Raw genomic sequence first — 13,663 nt, 5'->3', positions numbered from 1 at the left:
CGTCGACCTTGATAATGGACCAACATGAGCGGAAGAAGGTGCCGTTGAAGCCGTCCGGGCCCGGGGACTTCTCCTGCGGGGACTTGCAGATCGCAGCCCATACCTCGTCCCCGGTGAAAGGGTTATCGAGGCCGACTGCCGGCGGGGACGGCAGCCGGATGGACCCCCAATTGATGGTACGAGTAGGAGGAGATGACGAACCCAGCATGGAGCGGAAGTGCTCATGGATGATCCGCTCTTTGTCACCGTGGGAGGTGGCAACGGAGTCTTGGGTGTGCAGGGCATGGATGAAGTTTTTTGGCGCCGCGAGTTGATCTTCGCCTGAAAGAACGCCAGCTTTGCGTCTCCCGCGCGCAGCCAGGTGACGCGTGAGGCCTGTCTTCTCCGTGCCCTCTCGATGGCAGCGAGTCCGAGGAAATGCATCTTAAGCTTTTTCCGCAACTACAGCTCCTCTAATGTTAGTTGTCTACTTTCCTGAGCTATGTCGAGGCGGAGCACAATCTCATTTGCAATGTGCGTTTGGAGCTTTGTCTCACTGAAGAAGCCCTTGGCCCAAATCTTCAGGTCACGGGCCACTCGAGCTAGCTTAGTGCTGATCTGCTTGAAGGCGCAGCTAGAGGCCACCGGACGATCCCACGCCCTCTGCACCGTGATGTGGAAGCGAGGGAATTTCTGCCAGAACGTCTCGAAACGGAAGCGAGCCGCGCGAAGAGGCGCCGCCGCCTCCGCTAGCAGCAATGGGCAGTGGTCGGAGCAGGAGGTAGAGGCGGCATGAAGGAGGTAGGATGGAAACATGGATGCCCAGGCCGTGGTGCAGAAGAATTTGTCTATGCTGACGAGGGTTGGCGACACGCGCTCGTTGCTCCAAGTGAATCTTCTGTTCTTGCACTTAATCTCCTTAAGTCCCGCCGCGTCGATCGCAGCACGGAACTTTCCCATGATCCTACGATTGATGTTGTTGTTTTTCTTGTCGCGTGCCTCATATATCATGTTGAAATCGCCGTTGATGAGCCAGGGGGCGTCCGGTGGAGGAGCAACCCGCGCCAGTTCAGCCAGGAAGTCGTTCTTTCTTCCGTCGTCGACCGGCCCGTAGACGGACGTGAGCCAGAATGTAGCCCTGCTAGCGATAATGGTGATCTTGGCAGTGATTGAGAAGCAACCAACGGCCTGCGAGAGCACCTCTACTCTGTTTCTGTCCCAGAAGATTGCGACTCCTCCCCTTGTGCCCATGGCAGGGGGGACGGCGCAGTCGGCGAGCCGCGTTCCTCCAGTCTCTCTAACTAGAGCCCTACTCCACTCGTCGATTTTCGTTTCCTGCAGGCATAGGATGGCCAGCTTGTGCGCCTCCACCGTCTCCAAAACTACTTCCTGCCGTGCCGGCGAGTTCAAACCTCTCACGTTCCAACTCATAATCGGGCAGTTAGGATCACTCATGGGGAAACGGATGGTAGCTCCGACGACTACAACTACAAGAAAGCAACCACAGATACACCACCATCGGGCCGGGGGATCGCCGGCGGCCACCAAAAGGCCCCAAATTCCACCGGCGAACAGCTACACCTCACTCTCTGAAGAGACCTACACTATTACACTGCATGAAGAAGCCTGACACACCCCAATCGAGCGCATGGGGCCACCGGAGACTACTACGGCTATGGGACACTAACATGGAGAGGTGGTGGCCTGTGAGGCCTCTCCGTCAGGACCGTGCATGCCCACGCCTATCTTGAGCGTCGCTGTGTCGAGGTTCGTGAGCTTCACGATGGCCTTGATGTCGGAGGCGGACAAGGGCTCGTCGAAACGGCGGATGAGCGCCTCTGCCGCCTTGGCCGTCATGGTCTCTTTGGGACCGAGGATGCCGAGGCCGTGGACAATGCGGAGCGTTGCCCGCTGGCTGACCGGAACGGTGGACGGGTTCTTCGCCTGGCGAGCGCTATGGCGGGTCGGCACCGCGGCAGGCCTAGGGTGGGCGGGCGTCTTGGCTCTGGCAGGAGGCTTGCCCAGAACGGATGGCGCAGCAGGGACGAACAGCTGGCCCGCCTCCCCCTCCCCGCCCTCGCCGACGATCTGCAGGTGGCAAACCTGGGCGTGGGTGGTGGCCGGACTGGGGGAGTGGCGCGCGAGCGAGAGGGCCGGACCCATGTCGATGACATCGTCGCAGCCGGTGCCAGCTCCCTCTTGGACGGTGAAGCGGAGCGGCTTGTCCACCGCTGCCGCCGCCCTGTCCACGGTCGCCGCCCGTGCTCCACCCTTGGTGGAGGCGGCAGCACCTTGTCGGCCACGTCGAAGAAGGCGCCCACCAGATCGTCCTCCTGCGCGCCACCCGGAGCACGAGGCAGAGGCTGGGGTGGCGTGAGCAGCGGGTTGGCAGAGGCCGCAGGCGCGCTCGAGGAGGACGCCTCGCGGGAGCGAATGGAGCCCGTCCTGGCCCCCGAGCGGCTATCCCTTGGGGCGCAATCAACGCGCCTGTCCTTGGAGGAGCCGTGCCCGCGGCGCGAGGTTGGGGTGCTGCTGCGATGGCGCGCAGGGGCTGGGGGAGGCGTGGCCGGCTCCTTGCCGCGGCTCCGCCCGAGACGCGTGTCCTTCCAAGACCGCCGCTGGCCAGCACCGTCGTTGCCGTCGTGGCTGCGCCTGTGGCCCGCGGAGGGCATGCCCTTGCAGCCCCAGGATGCCACCTGCGCGGGCGGGTGAAGGCGCTGCCCCAGGTCTTGCGACGGCCTGCCGTCCTCCACGCCGGCAACCCAGCCCCCCGCGTGCGGGAAGCGCGGGTACGGGCGATCGTCGTCGTCAGAGGACGGGAGTCCGCTCTGCCCGGAGTGGGAGGAGCGCGGGGACAGGGGCGCCCAGTCTTCAACTCGGTCGATGTGCACCAGCACATCCCAGCATAGCAGGTTTGGCGGCGGCGCAACGGCCCGGCTTGGAGGCGAGAAGCCGATCATCTCCTCCACCCGGCCAGCCCCTCTGGCATGCTTCCACAGGGTTCGCGTGGTGGGGATGTGGTGCAGCTGCCACACCCACACCCAGACGGCGAACAGCTTCGTGTCCGCACGCTCGAACATGCGGCTGTCGAGGCGGTCAATGATGACCGCGTCGCCCAGCGCCTCCTTCGCGCCGTCCAGGGTCCAGAGCGGCATCGGCAGCTTCTCCATGACGACGCGAACATGCAGCATCCAGGTGTCGTGGATGGCGTGCGTGTCCTCCCTCCAAGGCTCCAGCAGAAAGGGGACGCTGTCCACCACGAATGATCCCCGCCGGACGACGATGTCTTTGTGCGCCGGCATAGTGAAGTGGATGAAGAAATCCTCCGGATCGTGGCTGGTGACGCGGAGGAGGTGCGGTGGGATCTGGAACTCCCGCTCGATGGCGCGGCCGATGGAGAGGGGGCTGGCCGCGTGCAGCTTGCCCACCGCGGTGACCACCACCGCGTGCTGCTGTAGCAGGAAGATCTGCTGCTCCAGCTCCGGGGTGGAGGCGATCACCTTGTGGCTGACCCGCGGCCGGCGCCCATGGTCGACGCAGGGGGCGCCCGACGCAGCCATCGCAGGCGGAGGAGTGGCCAGGGGAGGGAAGACCAGCCGCTCCCAGACCGGACGAGCCCGCAACCCGTCACCCTTCTGGTTTCGGCGGTTCTGTGGGCACTCCTTGCCGATGTGGCCGGGGCGCTTGCAGATGATGCGGTGAAGTGGGTCGTGGCAGTCGATGCGGCGGTGGTGGGGACTGAGGCAATGAAAGCAGAGCCCCCTGAACCTGCTTAAGAAGGCCTCGCGGCCCGGCGCTGGGGAGCGGCGCCCGGATCCGGACCCGCGGCGAAGCCCCGAGCGGACCGGAGGGGATCTGCTGGCCTTCTTGCTTCTGCGGGACTGGTACAGTGTCCATCCTTCATCAATGGCGGTCGGCTCGGAGTGGGAGGGCGAGGAAGGCACAACCACAATGGATCGGAGCCGGGGTTGCTCGGGCGGGGGGGGGGCAGATCCACCGGTCCGGGCGAGAGCTCGCCCTCGAGGACAGCACCCCGCCGCAGGATTTGCGGGGGCGTCCCCCACTCTGGCGCGTACGGGGAACTGGGGGAGGCAGGAGCTGTGGAAGATCCAGGGGATCCGAGGCGAGCCCCGGGGTCGGAGCATTGAAGATGAGCTGATGGGGAGGCCGGAGAACGAGGCGGATCCGAGGGCGGCATGGGCTGCCCCGGCATCCCGGATGGGGCGGCGCGGGTGGGGGTGGGGTGGCCGCCGTGGCCGGAGTGGCCAGCGGCGCAGGACGTGGCGACTCTCCTCTCTTGACGGATGAATTGTCCTTGTCAATAGTGACCACACTAAACTAGAGAGAGTCGGCGTGCTGAAGTGAAGGCCTCTAGAGAGTGGCTTCAGAAGGAAGTCGAGGAGCATGACAAGCTGGCAACCATGGCGAGGAAACGCGAGGCTGCAACTTGCCGCACCGGAGAAGTCGCAACACACTTGAAGCTTATGACCATGCACTGGCTCGCTCAACCAAAAAGGTCGATGCACTGGCGCAGCAGTGAGAGGAGGTGTAGGCCTTCTTAAGTCGCCTTGATAGGTAGACAAAGCCCGTCGACCCCGAAAACCCACCAGAAGCTGCCATGATCTTTTCATACCCTTCGAGCTAGACGCTATCAGAAGATTAGCACGAGCCATCGCCAAGTACTTTTAGGGAGAAATAAAGTCCAAGTCCTTTTAAAGGGCATCTATCGTGTGTGCGCATCAATCGATCGATTTTTGTTCCTTCATTAGAAACAACATCGAACAATTTATTCTGTAATACAGTGATGGCTCATCGATTTTTCAGAATTTTTGGTTCATTTTCTTGTGATATGTGTATGTGATTGTTTTTAGTACCCCGAATCGCTTGTGCTAGGCGCACTGCAGCTTTGTTAGGGCTGGTATAGAACCCTACCTTCTTGGGGCGTAGGGTTACTGCGCCTCATATCAATCTTTAATCTGAGTTAAAAAAAATGCATCAGTATGCACCCACATAATCCTGCTAAAATTCAATCTATGCTTAAAAAAAAGCGGTGTGCTATTAGAAGATCTATACGTCGAAAAAGGAATAGAAGTGCCCATGCAGGCAAACGTGCGAAGCAATCCATGAACTATTCCTAAGAAGAAGAAAAATCAGTATGCATGCAGGCGAGTGTGCTACTGGAAGTGATCTCTGATCTATGCTAAAGAAAATATATACATCAGTATGTAACTTGCTATGATTGAATCTATGTGCAAGAATATAAAATAAAAGTCAAGTCGGTGGTATGCATGCACGCAAATTATGTTTGAGCTTTGGCACCACTAAAATAGGAAAATGTATGAGCTTTGGCGAGGCTGTGGTGCGCGTCACAAGAGGCGTTGTTGCGCCCGCCAATGGATACATGGGTTAGCAAAAATTGCATGCATATGGCAGCAGAAAATGAATTAAGAATTTGGAATAATCCATAAAGACGTCACTTTATTACAAGGTCAATTGCTCGATGTTGTTTCTAATGAAGCAACTAAAATTAACCGATTGAGGTGCACACACACGATAGATGCCATCTAAGAGGACTTGAACTATATTTCCCCTTAAAATTAAATGTTCGATGATGGCTCGGGCTGATGTTCTGATAACGTCTAGCTCGAAGGGTATGACAAAGATCATTGCAGCTTCTCTTGGGTTGTTAGGATCGGCGGGCTTTGTCAACCTGTCAAGGCGACACAAGATGGCCTCCACCTCCTCTCGGTGCTGCGCCAATGCATCGACCTTTTCAGTCGAACGAGCCATTGCATGGTCATAAGCTTCAAGCGTGTGGACGGCAACTTCTCCTCCACGGTGAGTAGAAGCCTCGCCTGCCCTTTCCATGGGCACCGGCTTGCCATGCTCACAAGACTCTTTTGAAGCCACTCCCTAGAGGCCTCCACTTCAGTGCGTCAACTCTCCAGTTTTGGGCGGTCACTTTTAAAAAAAGGAAGTGCGCCCGTTCTTAAAAAGGTTAGGCACTGCCCATTCCGACGCGTCCGAAAAGCTCACGCTTGTCAAAAGAGACCGCACTAAACTGAAGAGTCGGCGTGCTTAAGTGGAGGCCTCTAGGGAGTGGCTTCAAAAAGGAAGCCAAGGAGCATGACAAGCTGGCGGCCATGGCGAGGAAACGCGAGGCTGCAGCTCGCCGCACTAGAGAAGCCGCAACAAACTTGAAGCTTATGACCATGCAGTGGCTCGCTCAACTGAAAAGGTCAATGCACCGGTGGAGCGGCGAGAGCAGGTGGAGGCCTTCTTACGTCGCAGTGGTAGGCAAACAAAGCCCGTCGACCCCGACAACCCACCAAGCTGCCATGATCTTGTCATACCCTTCGAGCTAGACTCCATCAAAAGATTAGCACGAGTCATAACCAAGCATTTATTTTTAGGGAGAAGTAAAGTCCAACTCTTTTTAGAGGGCGTCTATGGTGTGTGCACCTCAATCGATCGATTTTAGTTCCTTCATTAGAAACAACATCGAACAATTTGTCCTATAGTACAGTGATGACTTCATCGACTATTCAGAATTCTTGATTCATTTTCTTGTGACATGTGCATGTGATTGTTTTTTGTACCCACGAGCTTGTGCTAGGCGCACTGCAACTTTGTTAGGGCCGGTACAGAACCCTAGCTTCTTAGGGGCCATAGGGTTGCTGCGCCCCATATCAAGGTTTAATCTGAGTTTAAAAAATCCATCTGTATGCACGCACACAAGCCTGCTACGATTCAATCTATGCTTAAAAATAGGGGTGTGTTATTAGCTAGAAGATCTAGATCGAAAAAGGAATATAAGCACGCAGGCAGCCGAGCGTGCTACGGGAACTGGAACTGATTGCTGAAGAAAATAAATTTCAGTATGCATGGAGGGGAACGTGCGAAGCAATCCATAATCTATACCTAAGAAGAAGATAAATCAGTATGCATGCATGCGAGTGTGCTACTGGAAGTGATGTCTGATCTATGCTACGATTGAATCTATGTGCAAGAAGATACACTAAAAGTCAAGTCGGTGGTATGCATGCACGCAAGTGTGCTACTGAAACCGATCTACTATGCCTTATCTCTCTGCACATGCGTACGTCTTATGTTGATTATGTTATTAAGGCAAACAAAGCAAAGCTAACAGGACTATTTGTGGAGGGGTTGTACCTTCTCTACGGGTTGCAGAGGCGGCTGCTCGATGAGCGTCGATGTGGAAGGAGATCCCTCGGGGCCGGCTGCTTGAGTTGAAGAGGTGGCTCCTTGATGCGCGTCGAGGTGGATGTCCCTCGTGGGCTGCTTCTTATATACTAGAGGCCTTGGGAAGATCTAAACGGTTTGCAGGTAACGAACTGGTTCAAGGGCAGGCCTTGGGAAGATCTAAACGCTTCTTATATAAGGTATTTAGGGCTTCAACGGGCGTCGAAATTTCCTACAACTGTCATCACATCCTGCTATAACTGCCGTCGCGTTTTGCTAAATCACACAAATTGGGGTCGTGATTTTTGCTACAATCGACGCCACGCCCTGCTACAACCAGCATTTCGAATTGCTACAACAGGCAACACAGCGAGCTGCAGTGGGCAGCGCGGCGAGCTGCGTTGGCTTAGCGGCAAGATGATTTTCGCTAGAACCGATTTTGTTGGAACCACCAAACCAAGACGTTGCAACGGTGAGCTGTGGCCGAACGAGCTGCAACCAAGAGTGTGAGCGGCGGTGACTATTTTTTTGCTGCAACTGTCGTATGCGTCTGCTACGGCCGGCAACGGAAAACAAAGCTATGACGACGGCCATACGTGCTGTGACAAGCGAGGTGTCTTCCTCAGCGTTGACGGGAGACTACGAGCGCGGGTGGTGCAGGGTGGCCGTTGTTAGAAGGGAGAGAGAGGGATTGGTGGAATTGTGTATTGCTTGAGCCCCGTGGGCATATATGTATATAGGAGTACATGGTCATTTTAGAGTACATGGTAAGGTAGAATAAATCCTAGCTATCCTATGTTTCCTAAATAAACATTATACTCAACATCCCCCTGCAATCACAACGGTAGCGACGCAGACAGTGAGACTGGAGAAGAATCCGAAGGTAAGCCGACGGACACCCCCATCCCCAACCACCCCCCCCCCTCCCCGCCCCCCCAGTCATAACGGTCGATGCATCGCGGAAGTCGTGGCTGGAGTGGAAACCGACGAGGTTGCTCAAGTAAGGGGATAGCCCTTTGTGCCGATGTCGAGGTAGCCGAGAGCGAAGGATGGTGTAGTCGTAGTCGATGTAGAGTCGGGATAGCCGGTGTCGAGGAAATCGCCGTGGAGCCGCGGGCGCAACGAGGCGCCGAATTAGTCATGGTCATAGTGGTGTCGAAGTTGTGGTGTGTCGGGAAGAGGATGTTGTTGACGAGGCGTCGCGCCGGGTTTGCCAAACCCGGGGACACGTTGTAGACGAAGACACACGTCGGTGTTGCCAGCACCGGGCATGCGTAGACGGACGAAGACGAAGTTGACCAAGCGCCGCAACAAGCTTGCCAGGCCTGGGGACGCGTCGTGGATGAAGGCACTCATCGGTGTTGCTAGCACCGGGCATGCTTAGACGAGGGACCTACACGAGTTGTACGCCATGTCGAGGAGTTGGAGGGGCCAGCAGAAAAGGAAACTCGATGAAGGTTGTGGCTCCAATCAGCATGATGTCGATGTCACCAATGGTGGTCGGAGTAAACGAAGTGGTCGGGGTAGATGACGGCGATGCTGGCGACGGGCTAGTGCTGGATGAAAACGAATGGGGTGAACGGGCGACGACGGCTATGGAGGTAGTAGCGGAGGCGGCCAAAAAAGAGTGGCGGCGGCTTGGTTAGGAGTGCGGCGACGATGCTCGAAGTAGGCGAAGGAACTCGACAACATGATGAAGACCGGCGCGGACGGTGGCGTTCCCGCTCCGAGGGAAGCGGCGCGGCGCATACCACGGAAAGTCGACGCGGTGACGACAGAGTGGACCACGGGCCGCGGCGCTACGGCCCGAAGGGGCAACGCAGCGGCGGCGGCATGTCGGGGACGGCCTCTGGCGGCGGCGGTGACCGCGTTCCATGGCGCTATAGCCCAAAGAGGTAGTCTAGCGGTGGCTCACGGGTCGGGGCAGCCGTGGGAGGAACCACTGGCCGGGGGCGACGGCTCGGCAGGAGGCAGCGTATACCGCATGCCGCAGCGCGTCAGCCCTAAGGGGCGCGACGCAAAGGCGGCGGCGACTACGGGGGTAGCCGGCGGGAGGATCTCGGGGCAACGACGTGGACCACGGGCCGCGACGCGACAGCCTGAAGCGGTGTCGGTGGGAGCGGCGTGCGGGTCGAGGCAGCCGACGGGAATACCTCAGAGCGGCGACGCAACAGTCCGAAGGGACGACGCGACGGCAACCTGTGGCTCGATCGGTAGTAGGCGCGTGGTCGGGGACGTGCTTGGCTAACACAGACGCGTGATCAGTTGATCGGACCGACGACGGTGTTGTACGCGTCATGGCGGGGACAACGCGCACATCGAAGTCGATGACGACATTATCGATGATGTCCTGGGTGATGATGACGAAGACAGACCGCGCGAACAAGCGGCCGACAGCGACGCACGAAGGCGTCCCTTGGACGGCGCGTCCAGCCTTGTCGCGCGGTTGATGATGAAGCGGCCGGTGTAAAGTCGACGCCGATGCCGAAGTAGAGGCACGGGGGTCGACGGCGTAGGCAGACGATGCAAACCGATCTTAGATGGAAAACCAAAAAGTAAACGCCGATCAAAGTGATCGATGAGAGTAAAAAACCTGAATCAAGAGATTAGGAAAAAGACTCTCTAGAGCAGCCGGTCAACACGACCGGCGGGTGAACCCTACGTACGGACGGCGCGGTCCTCGGCGCTGGTCATGGAGGCTGACCGCCCCTGGGGCGAAGCATGAGGCGGAAGCGGCGGGCAGCGGTTAGGATTGACTCGGTTTGACTAATACCATGTTAGAAAGGAGAGAAAGGGATTGATGTAATTGTTGATTGTATTGCCTGAACCTCGTGGTTATATATATAGAAGTACACTGTTATTTTAGAGTACAAGGCTAGTAGAATAAATCCTATATTATATTGGGTCCGTCTATGTCACATCTAAATATGCGATAATATCTCACATCTAAGTATGATGTCAGCATGACCTCACTTTTTTCATTGTCTTTCCCGTTTGTTGATCATCAAAATTACAGCCTCTTACGCATTTTTCGTTGACGTGCTTGTTGGCCACAGTCCCGCGTTGTGGTTGTGGCGATCCAATCGTTTCCTGTGTCGCATGTGTAGGTGAGCTGCTACAGCCTAGAATCGATCAAATTGATTGCCTGGCTAGATTGAGCAACTAGTACTAGTATGTCCCGTCAAAGAATCGGTCAGGCTGCTTTTAGCTAGCTTGCACGTACACAAATATTTCTTTGTGCCATTTCAAAAAATAATTGAGACAATTAAAAAATGTTCATGCATTTTTTATTTGTTTCGTGCCACAAAAAAATCACGCGCCCACTGTGTCACAACTCGGACAAAAAAGGTCGTACCCCAGTTACGAGTTGATGATGGACTTGCAAAATTGGGACATAAAAGAAAGTCAGACCCAGGTTGCGAGTTGGGGATGGGCTTACAACTGGGAAAAAGATCGGGCCCCAGTTGCGAGTCAATGATGGCCTTGCAACTGGGAAAAAAAGTTCGGGGCCAATTGTGAGTCAAGGGTGAACTTGCAACTGGGACAAAAAAAGACCGTGCCCCATTTGCGAGTGGAGGGTCGACTTGCAACTAGGAAGAAAAAAGTTAAACCCAGTTGCGAGTCGAGAGTGGACTTGCAGCTGGGACAAAAAAAGGTCCACCCCTAGTTGCGAGCCAAGGGTGGACTTGCAACTGAGACAAAAAGATTGGGCTCAGTTGCGAGTCGTGAGTGGACTTGCAGTTGGGACAAAAAAAGGTCACCCCCCGGTTGCGAGTCAAGGGTGGACTTGCAACTGGGACAAAAAAGATTGAACCCAGTTGCGAGTCGGCGGTGGACTTGCAACTCAAAAAAAATGTTGACCCTAGTTGTAAATCAAGGTTGGGCTATCAACTGAGGAAAAAAAGGTCGAGTCCAGTTGTGAGTTGACGGTGGACTTGTAACTAGGACAAAATAATCGGACCGCATTTGCGAGTCGATGGTGGACTTGTAATTGAGACTAAAAAAGATCAATTGCGAGTTGAGGATGAACTTGCAATTGGGACAAAAATAAGTTGGGTCTAAACTTAAAATTGGGACAAAAAATGTTTCTAGCCCGGTTGCAATTTGAGAATGGACTTGTAACTGAGACGAAAAATGCCGAAGTACAGTTGCGGGTCGAGGGTGGGGTTGCAACTATGACAAAATAAGATCGACCCCTGTTGCAAGTTGAGGTTAGACTTGCAACTTGGACAAAAAAATACAAACCTTGTTTAATGATGGACAGTCAACTAATAGCAATGGGAAAAAGCATGAAAGTTTTAAAAGGAAAAGTGAAAAGGTGAAAAAAATAAAAAAGCCATGATTTTCTTTTTACGAATTTGAACAAAAAAAACAAAAACAAAAAAACAAAAAAGAAGATTGAAAAAAGTTCACCTGTGGTCACAACAGCTAACGAGGAGGCAACGTAGGAGGAGCAACATCAATTGATAGACAACGGCCTACTGCCATGATGCCCGGCGTGAGTGACGCATACAGGAACAAGAACAATCAATAAAAAAACAAAGAAATACTAATCTTAATGTTTAAATCATGTGGCTAGAAAATTAGATGTGAGATAACTATTTTACATCTAGACGTGAAATACGAAATCTGTATTATATTATGTTTGCTAAATAAACATTATACTCGACAGCCGTCAAGCGCGGGCGAGCGCGTGGTGGCCGAGGGTGAGCGCGTGGCGGCCGGCGAGCGTGCAGAAGCATGAAGTTGAAAATGAGCCGGCCTCAGTCTGGGGCGTTGACGCGCGCTTGATCGGACGGTAGCACTACCCTTACTCTGTTGTAGCATTTGAGCGTTTGCGAATCCTTGAGAAAAAGAAGATCGATCATGATGCTGCGAGAATGCGAACAGCTTTAAAGAGCTTTCGTTCCACTTGAACATATCTTGTCTTTCAGTTGTTTCCAAATTTGCTAGTTCAATCGTAAATGCATCAATTCCACAAACACAAATTTTATTCCTGAATAATGCTGCTTCTACACATGCTTAGAAAATGAGTCTTTGGGGGCGAAGGCAACTGTCATACAAACAAAAGCATACTAGCACCTCCCATTTTCACCCAGACAACAAAATCAGCCTCAGAGTTCCAAAATCTCAGTAATGCAAAAAATCAGAAAACTGTCATAAGCTTGATCATCATATCCTAATGAAGAAGATGCTAAGCTCTGGCCCATTGTTCCCATCAGGGTTGAGCATGTACAGCGACTCCGAGTCCCGGGACCCCACCACGCGGTCGAAGCGCGCGCGCATGTACGCCAGGTCGCCGGCCTCCTGCCCCTCGGCGGTGTCGCACCCCATGACGTCGTTCGGCAGCACGCCGGCGCCGACCGACACGGTGCGCAGCAGCTGCATGACCGTGAGGTCGTCCTCCGTGGGCTCCCGGCGCATGGCGTACCCGATCTTCCGCCCGTTCACGTAGGCCGTCCACAGCGGCTCGTCGAGCAGGCGCGTGCGGCCGATGCCGGCGCCGGCGCCCGGCGGCTTCTTCTCGCACTCGAGCGCCACGCGCAGGTGCTCGGCGCCCATCTCCTGCATGAACCTGCCGGTCTGCATCGCCAGCTCCAGCAGCAGGATGGGCACGCTCCCGGGCGTCTCCTGCACCGCCAGCGTCACCCGCGCCCTGCGGTACCCGAACAGCGTCCCCGTCGTGCGCGACGCGCCGCTGACGTGGCCGTCGTGCATCCGCGACGGCCCGCCGTGCCGCGGGACGATGCCGTGGAAGCGGCACGCCGGGGCGAGGATCGGGAGGGACCGGAACAGCGCGCGCACGGCGCGGATGGCGCGGAGCGAGCGCGCGGCCGTGCGGCGCTGCTTCTTCTTGGACGGCGGCGGGGTGAGCGTGATCGCGGGCCGTGGCGAGGGCGGCGGCAGCTCGGAGTACGCGCCGGGAGTGCGAGGCGTCCCCTGGGCGTGCAGCGGCGACATCGGCGGGGTGGACTGCGGCGTGGCGTACCGTATCATGGCCGTCGCCGGCTTGGTGGTCGACGCGTTCGGTGCCGAGATAGCGCGATGGTCTGGCATCGTCCTGTGATGCTTTGTGGAGAGGGCCCGGGGTTTTTGAGATGGTGTCTCGTTGCCTTAGGTTGGTGGAATGCACGTACGCGAAGGTATGATGAGGCATGCACGATGGGTCTTACTTCAGTTTTTCTGGTCAAGAGACTGTTTTTTTTTCAGGTTCTTCTCCATCCATGTATATTTTGATGCTCATTTTATATAGAAGTACCTCAGGCCTCCTTTGATTTAGAGAAATCTTGTAGAAATTTCATAGGATACGATTTCTATAGAAAAAATGCCTTTAGAGTCCGTTGGCTTGTAGGAATGGAATCCTATTCCTGTGAAGGAATTCTTCCTATCCTTCACATTTCATAGAAAAATAAACATTAGCTTAGATTCAATGGAAAAAAATCCTATGATGTGAATCAAAGAGCATCTCCTTTTCTATTTC

At 55.2% G+C, this 13,663-nt stretch overlaps 2 protein-coding genes across 2 annotated transcripts; both read right to left on the bottom strand.

The window, feature by feature from the left end:
• Window positions 1–441: 441 nt before the first annotated feature.
• LOC147980519 (uncharacterized) lies at window positions 442–1,434 on the bottom strand. The gene has a single exon (XM_087515645.1). The coding sequence runs from the start codon at window positions 1,432–1,434 to the stop codon at window positions 442–444; it is 993 nt and encodes a 330-aa protein (XP_087371771.1).
• Window positions 1,435–12,185: 10,751 nt separating this feature from the next.
• On the bottom strand, window positions 12,186–13,272 carry LOC125548736 (protein MIZU-KUSSEI 1-like). The gene has a single exon (XM_048712285.2). The coding sequence runs from the start codon at window positions 13,237–13,239 to the stop codon at window positions 12,355–12,357; it is 885 nt and encodes a 294-aa protein (XP_048568242.1). The 5' UTR covers window positions 13,240–13,272; the 3' UTR covers window positions 12,186–12,354.
• Between the last annotated feature and the right edge of the window lie 391 nt (window positions 13,273–13,663).

Source organism: Triticum urartu, chromosome 3A (assembly GCF_056163025.1).
Source record: "Triticum urartu cultivar PI428250 chromosome 3A, HENAU_Tu73, whole genome shotgun sequence".
In the NCBI taxonomy this organism is placed as follows: Eukaryota; Viridiplantae; Streptophyta; class Magnoliopsida; order Poales; family Poaceae; genus Triticum; species Triticum urartu.
Note: the sequence above shows the minus strand (reverse complement) of the source record. Positions and strands in the feature narration are given on the sequence as shown.